Genomic DNA, 8,032 nt, shown 5'->3' on the forward strand with positions numbered 1-8,032 from the left:
GGTTGAGCGTGCTCGGGGTGTCCGGCACAGCCGGCATCCCCCATCCCGGATTCCATCCGCACAAGGACGCCAAGAACAGTAACCAAAATAATAAGAAAAAAAAGAAGAAGCTGTTAGCGCTAACCAAGAACTTCAGAAAAATACGCTTATAAGAATTGAGTTCTCACTCTGTTCACATATATTCACTCGTGTTCAACCTGGTAGCAAAATAGCGTCAAGTGTGTTTGCTGAACAAACAATAATCTTGAAGACACTCACACCCGTTGCTGCCATGACATATTGAAGAATTAAGTATTTAATTTGTTGTTCAATTTTTTAGAGCATGTGGTAACTTTGTTTGCCTCTATTTTTTTAATGAATAGTATTATAGATAAGATTAATTGTTTGTAAATTGTTGAAGGTGGCAGAAGTACTGGGTAACGGATGCCAGAAGTAGCATACTAAAGAGGTTAGGTAAACGGAAAAAGAGGAAAAAAGGGGCAGAAATAAGATCCCGCCAGCTGTGAATCGAACACCGGACATCCCCGGGGTAGGAAGGACGGATGTGTTCTGAGGGATGTGTGAACAAGCAGTAGCGAGTGCGCGTCGCATAGGGCGGCAGGCCTGTATAAGCTAATCGACATAAATTAGATTAAAAAGATACGTCACATGAGCTGTTACTCGTGCTAGGGCGGCTTACACAACATACACTTTATTTATGTTAAATAACTACAGATTCAAGATGCTCGGTATTGCTCCGGCGTCGAAACTTTTGCCCGAGCTTCTGGAGAGCTGATGGCGGAAATTAATTCTAGCATGAGTAAGAGATCGCGGATCCGCAGTTTCATTACAGCGGGATCCAGAAAAATGGCAAGAGGCGGCGCCGAACCATGGCATGCGGAGCGGCGGGCGCGGCTATCTGGCTTAGAATGGCAAATCAATTAACAGAGCGAACGAAAGGTACGCGAAGTTTCACGTCCCAGGAGTGTCTAAGTATAGTTGGTTGTTGGCGGATGTGACGGCTGATTCACTAGACGCGTCCACGAAGTCGATGCTAACTGTGTGGTGCAGGTGAGACATAGGGCAGGAGTGTATTGCACTTTAGTGCCAGAATTCTTCTGGCGAAAAAAGCCTAAAAAAAAAGGCATTTTCTAGAGACGATATAGTGCATACGGTAAACAATTGCGAGGCCTTTACCTGTAGTATGCCTGCCTCTTAGCGGATTAGGCCTGCTGCGGCCGTTTATGGCATTATTTACACATTACAGCCAATAGATTCATCATCGTAACGTGATGGTTAATGCTAATACGCACCGCGCATTCTAATTGAATGAACGTACATTTTTTATAAATTGTTAGTTAACTTTTTAACTTTTTAAAATTTTTGTTTCTGCCAGAACAACCTCCCAGACGTGCTGATTCTTAAATATCTTTAGTTTTTCTCTAGGCTGCGGAGTTCTCTAGTTATGCGAGTACGGACTAATTCGGCTGAACAACTTTATATATATAGATTTTCCTCTAGGCTGCGGAGTTCTCTAGTTATGCGAGTACGGACTAATTCGGCTGAACAACTTTATATATATAGAAGCTTTCTTGAGATTTTGATGACCACCGAAATCAGCCGTGAAATAACGCCACGTACATGCGGTGACCGGAACAGACCCGTTAGACAAGATTCCATTGTCTTGGCACTCCGCCGGAATTATATGTAAATAATATTATGTTGAGAAACAGTCAGAATTCCCTTGTCAACTTTTCCGACTCTGAATTAAAACGTACAAACGTTTCTAATTTTTAGGGCAGGCCAATATAAGATAATACATTTTTTCAAGTTTAGAATGACCTCTAGCAACAATTGCATGAACTTTCCACTATGGCAACGATATAGCTGACATACGCGATCAAAGCTGTCTATCATGACTCAAGCTTTACTATTTTAGCTGTTAAACAGGCTTGAGTTGAGAATAATCAGCTAGGCAAATAGAAATCTAGGCAGCCTGCGAATGTTCGTAAGATGTTTATAGATGAGTTAGGAAATAATCAGTATGTAATCATCCAGCGATTTCTACTCTACGTTGATAGGTACACGCCGGCACTGGACTCTATTAAAACGACTATCAACAGCGTACACTACTGTGTGTTGTTGTCCATGTATTCTCTTGGACGAGTGAAGTCAAAGTGAAGCGTTACTTCACATGGAGATATCAGTAACAATGGCTACATCACATTAAATAGGATCTTACACAGCTCGTTTAAAAAGATGAATTTTGAAGATAGTGTTAGTGCTCACTGGGTCGCCCCAAACACTGACACACACACACACACACACACACACACACACACACACACACACACACACACACACACACACACACACACACACACACAAGTAGGCCTCATTTTACGCCAGGGTTAGGTTCCAGCAAAAATGTTGTAAAATGAAAAGTTGTAAAATAAGACAAAACATTTGACCAAATTCTACGATATTCTACCTGTGACAGGCCTTGCTGCAATTTGTTACTGGATTGCGATTATTTTGTGATTTTCAACAATTTTTTAGGTAATTTTGAAAACGTCGTTAATGTGAAGTGGTAAAATGAAGCGTCGTAAAACAGGGCCTACTTGTATATGTGCTATATATACATACATGTTTATGTATATCTATGCTTAAATTTACCAAGTAGGAGGTAAGAGTTCACACTATAATTATAGGTAAACCTAGGTATCTTTAGGTATCTTAAATAGGTATCTACATGCATTTTCAGAAAATAATACAAGACGTAATTAGAACAGAATGCAGCCAGAGGCTGCAAAAGTTCAGAGCTCAGACGCCAAGAAGCGTCCAGGCATTACTGCCCTCAACAGGGCTCCTCCTACTAGCAGATGACATTGTAGGCATTTTTTTCATAATTGTACCAACAGCTATATTATAATATAACATGTGATTCTAGCATTAAAATGAAAGTAAAGTTGATTTTGTATTCAATACTTCTTTAAGACTTTTTAATGGTTGGAAACTTAAAATTTCCATATTTTATCAGTTAAATTTGGGTGAGATATTGGAGTACCATATTTCCCATCTCATAAGATGCACTTTTTTTCTGAAAAATGCCCTCAAAAAGCAACATGCATCTTACCACCCAAAGATTCCCAATTCTGTTTCCCAAAAAGACCTAGCTAATTATATTGTGCGTGTTACCACTTCTATCGTCTTATGAGACGGTAAATATGGTATATTAAATGTATTTCTAAGTCTCTCTATCATTACAGATGCCTGAAACCTACACATTTATGAAGCAGCATATTGTGGGGCGCAACGTGCCAAACAAGATGTTTGATTTAGTTCTGTGCCCAGAGGTAATTTACCTTAAATAATGCAGCTCTCTTTTTCCTAATTATCCTAAACTTTGGGCTGCTCATCCACTACATGTATAGATACCACAAGTATAAACGTGAGTGTTTTTACTTGCCATTGTGCTTTAATCTCAGTGATGTTATTTTGTTTTGAAATTCTTTTTTATAATTATCTTTTTTAGATTCTCGTCAGAATAGTGATAAAGACAGAAAACCTCAACCGGTTGGAGGCAGACCTACTTGTGCACAAGGCTGGCTCAACTGCACGTAAAATCTCAAAAGCAACATATTAGGCAAATCAATCACAGTTATATTTCTGCGCTCCTTCCTCCCGTATGCTGTGAGGGCCGAGCTGTAGATAGTGTCACGAAGTTGAAGCCACTTGGAATGGACGGTGACGTCACTGGTTGAGAGGGTCTCCATTGCCGTTTGGAAAGTGTCCATGAACCTTTGGATTCTTTCAGGGTTGTTGGTGCAGCAGGCGTTAATGCGTGGACGGCCTTTGGTTTTGACGTCGTGAATATTCTTAGGCGACACCCTCACTTTGCTTGCAACAAGGGATGTGTGTGTGTGTGTGTGTGTGTGTGTGTGTGTGTGTGTGTGTGTGTGTGTGTGTGTGTGTGTGTGCGTGTGTGTGTGTGTGATGTGCGCAAGCAGACACTAGTTAACTTACGGCAGGTATTTAATCGTGATAGAGATTGCGTACATCACTCGAATAAACCATTATCCCGCGTCGCAGACCGATCACAAACTCTTATAATAAAGATCCTTCACCGAACAGTGAATATACTATACTATACTCAGTATACTGTATTAAGTACTATAGTAAATATATCTATAATGCTGGGGCTATATCGCCTCTAATGCCTGTATTTCCAGTTGGCAGTCGACGTACAGTAACGTTGACAACACGCTTCAACATATAATCGTTACAATATAAAGCAACAGTTTACAGTGTACCATGCCACAATGTCAACTAGCGTAAAAGGTTTTTGGCAATTATATTCACTATTAGTATGTGGTGTCTTTTTCTTCGTCACTTTCTTATAATGTTAGCTGTTTAGCGGTTGCGATCGGCTTACGGCCTGTGAAGAGAACTGCGCTATTCATTCCGATCGGTATATAAGTCAATTTCCTTCTTCCGGCCTGTTTCCGTCTCTCATCTCTCTATCTCTATCTATCTCTCTCTCTCTCTCTCTCTCTCTCTCTCTCTCTCTCTCTCTCCCTGTCTCTCTCGAACAGGTGTTTTCACTAACAATGTCCATCTCTTCCTATATTTCTCTCGCACTCCTGTTTCTCATGGTCGCTTAACTTCTTCGTCTTCTTTCACCCTCTGTTTCCCACACACGTTCTCTCAATACCTCTCTCACTCTCAATCTCTTTCTCCAGCCCCATCCATTCTCCCCTTTTTCTCCATTTACTGTCATTGATTTGATCAGGTGGCTGTCGTCTCGTTTCACGCTAATTTAATATATCTGCGACGCTTGTATGTTGATATTAGCATGAGTGCAAACTAGACCGCGCTCACCTCATGTGGTGGGCAATCTGTGAATGTATTTCTGATAATCCATCGTACTAGCGGGCGTAGCAAGTTATTAGCTACCGATTTCGATTTGTATAACTGGTCCTAACATCTAAGCGCTTCTGACAAACCGGATCATTATATGAAGCAAAATGGTGGCGTGTTGAGAAAAGTCAATGCATTTATCTTCAACAGAGAAGGAATTAGAAATTTTAAACGGCAATACTGCGTATAGCGTACTGTCGAGCGGTAAAGTACGAAAGCCCAGAAGGCTCATGCGAAATGCGAAATGCGAAATGCGAGATGCGAGATGCGAAATGCGAGATGCGAGATGCGAAATGCGAGATGCGAAATGCGAAATGCGAAATGCGAGATGCGAAATGCGAAATGCGAGATGTGAAATGTAAACTGGGACTTTATGTACAGCGAATCAGCACTTAGCTTTCATCATGTTTACAAGGTGACCAATGAAATACCGTTTGACATTCAATGCTTGGGTCTTCGAGGCAAATAAGGGACGTTCAAGTGGCGTTCAAGTTGGTAAACAAACTACGTCATTTTGGTGCATGCGCAGTTTCTGATTGACTCCAGTCTTAAATATTATTCGATGACCTGGGTCATCGCACCAAACGCAGGACCTAAGCTAGGCAATTTTGTAAACGAATTGGCTGCTTAAGGCAGCATGCAACAGAGCCGGGAAAGCAGCGCCACGTACACGCGGGTACACGCGGGTACACGCACGTACACCGCAGGTACACGCACGGTAACGCACTGCCATCACACGTACACGCACGTACACCGCAGGTTAGCACGCAGCGTACACGACGTGCACGGGCGGGGTAACGCACGTACACGCACGTACAACGCACGTACACAGCCGTGTACACGCGGTACCACGCACGTACACGCGGGTACACGCACGTAAAACAGCGCGGGACACGCGCCGGTACAGCGCACGTACAGCGTAGGTACACGCGGGTTATCACCCAAGACACCATACACGCGGGTACACCGCGGATACACGCACGTACACGTAGGTACACGCACACGTACACAGCAGGTACACGCACGGTGCAGACGCGGTACACGCACGTACACGCACGTGCACGCGGGTACACGGCACACGTGCACAGCGCCGTACACGCACGTAACACGCGGGTACACGCGCGGTACACGCACGTACACGCACGTACACGCAGATACACGCCACGTACACGCGGGTACACGCACGTGACACGCAGATACACGAGATACACCACGTTTTACGGGGCCGCGTACACGACGTACACGCGGGAACGTGTGCGGGCTACGGCGTGCACTGCGTGTAACGTGCGTGTACCCGCCGTGTAGCGTGCGTCGTATCTGCGTGTACGTGCGTGTACGTGCTGTGTACACCGCGTGTACCCCGCGTGCTACGCTGCGTGTACCGCGTGCACGTTGCGTGTACGTGCGTGTGAACGTGCGTGTACGTACGTGTACCCGCCGCGTGTACGTGCGGTATCTGCGTGTTACCGTGCGCTGCTACCCGCGGTGTACGCGCCTGTTCCCGCGTGTACGCGCGGTGTTCCCGCGTGCTACGTCGTGTACGTGCGTGCTATGCCCCGTGCCAGTGCGTGTACGTGGTGTACGTCGTGTACCTGCGTGTACGTGCGTGTACCCGCGTTGTACCCCTGCGTGTACGTGCGTGCTACCCGCGTGCTACGCCGCGTGTACGTGCGTGTACCCCCTCTGTGCGTGCCTGCCTGAGCAGGCCATTGTTTACCACCTGCCCTAGCTTAGACCGGTCGTTCTCGTGCGACTGACCCAGTTCATGAATCACATATTTAAGACTGGCTGTCAACCAGAAACTTGCGAATGCGCCAAAATGACGTTAGTTTTGTTTTACCATACTTGAACGCCGTCCAACTTGAACGCCTTATTTGCCTCGAGAACCCATAGCATCTTGAATGTCAAGACGGTATTTCATTGGTCCACCTTGTAAACATGATGAGAAGCTAAGTGCTGATTCGCTGTACATAAAGTCCGCAGATTTACATTTTCACAATCTCCCGCATTTTCGCATTTCGCATTTCGCAATCTCGCATTTTCGGCATTTCGCCATACTTTCGCATTTCACATCTCTGCAATTTTGCATTCTCGCATTCGAATGAGCCTTCTGCGCTTCGTAGTAAAGCGCTGCTTTTGTACTTGGCAATATGTGGCCACGAACAAAACACAATCGATTGCCGTACAAGCCTCTTTCTTTGCACTCGGAGGCATTTCATATGCAACAAGCTACCTTCCGAAAATTACTCATAGCGCGGTACCATACAAATATCATCATATATCCATTAATCATACACGAATGGCTTTGCTTCTTTCTTCGGAGGATAGATGGTTTGCTGCTTACGTAGGTTTTCGCCCCTGCACAGTGCACAGGCTGAATCGATGTGTGTAAGCGCTGCGCTGACCGCAGATGTCTGCATCCACTTATAGCACGAATGTAGAATTGATGGATGAGATTTAAGCGCCATCGCCTCGTTCACGCGAAAATTTCGTTTCATATGGCTACGCTTGATAGTCATTCACCAGCCAATACGTCATGCGGACATCATCATATAAACAATCCACATCATCATCATATACATCATCATCATCATCATCATCATCATCATAAGCAGCAGCAGCAGCAGAAATAGAATAAGAATTGTAATATCTTAAATAGATAAGCACACACACGTACACACACCTAGGCCTACATACACACACGCGCGCGCACGCGCACACACACACACCACGCACACACGCACACACACGCACACACACACACACACACACACACACACACACACACACACACACACACACACCACACACACACACACACATACATACGCACACACACACACACACACACACACACACACACCACACACACACACACACACACCACACATACACGCACACACACACACACACGCATGCGCACATATAACATATTATCGTGCTAATACAGAGAGGGAAAGTCAGTTCAGAATTAGAAATACTGAGCGGTAGACCAAGGAACACTATTCCCAGCTGGTAAGGGTGACACCGGAAATGGCCCGACTCCGGTCAAGGTTCCCGAAGGGGGTGGTGTAACACGAATCGGGGTGTGAACGCATACTGCCTATATGGAGTGAAGGGCTATGTAAAATAA

At 44.8% G+C, this 8,032-nt stretch overlaps 1 protein-coding gene across 1 annotated transcript; it reads left to right on the forward strand.

Annotated features, from left to right (window-relative positions):
- The first annotated feature begins 2,489 nt into the window (after positions 1 to 2,489).
- LOC106820719 lies at positions 2,490 to 3,887 on the forward strand. Its single transcript, XM_014825228.1, has 3 exons — positions 2,490 to 2,869; positions 3,249 to 3,335; positions 3,515 to 3,887. Exons 1-3 carry the CDS (start codon positions 2,732 to 2,734, stop codon positions 3,623 to 3,625), a joined length of 336 nt encoding a protein of 111 aa, XP_014680714.1. The 5' UTR covers positions 2,490 to 2,731; the 3' UTR covers positions 3,626 to 3,887.
- Positions 3,888 to 8,032: the final 4,145 nt, after the last annotated feature.

Source organism: Priapulus caudatus, unplaced genomic scaffold (genome assembly GCF_000485595.1).
Source record: "Priapulus caudatus unplaced genomic scaffold, Priapulus_caudatus-5.0.1 Scaffold44, whole genome shotgun sequence".
In the NCBI taxonomy this organism is placed as follows: Eukaryota; Metazoa; Priapulida; class Priapulimorpha; order Priapulimorphida; family Priapulidae; genus Priapulus; species Priapulus caudatus.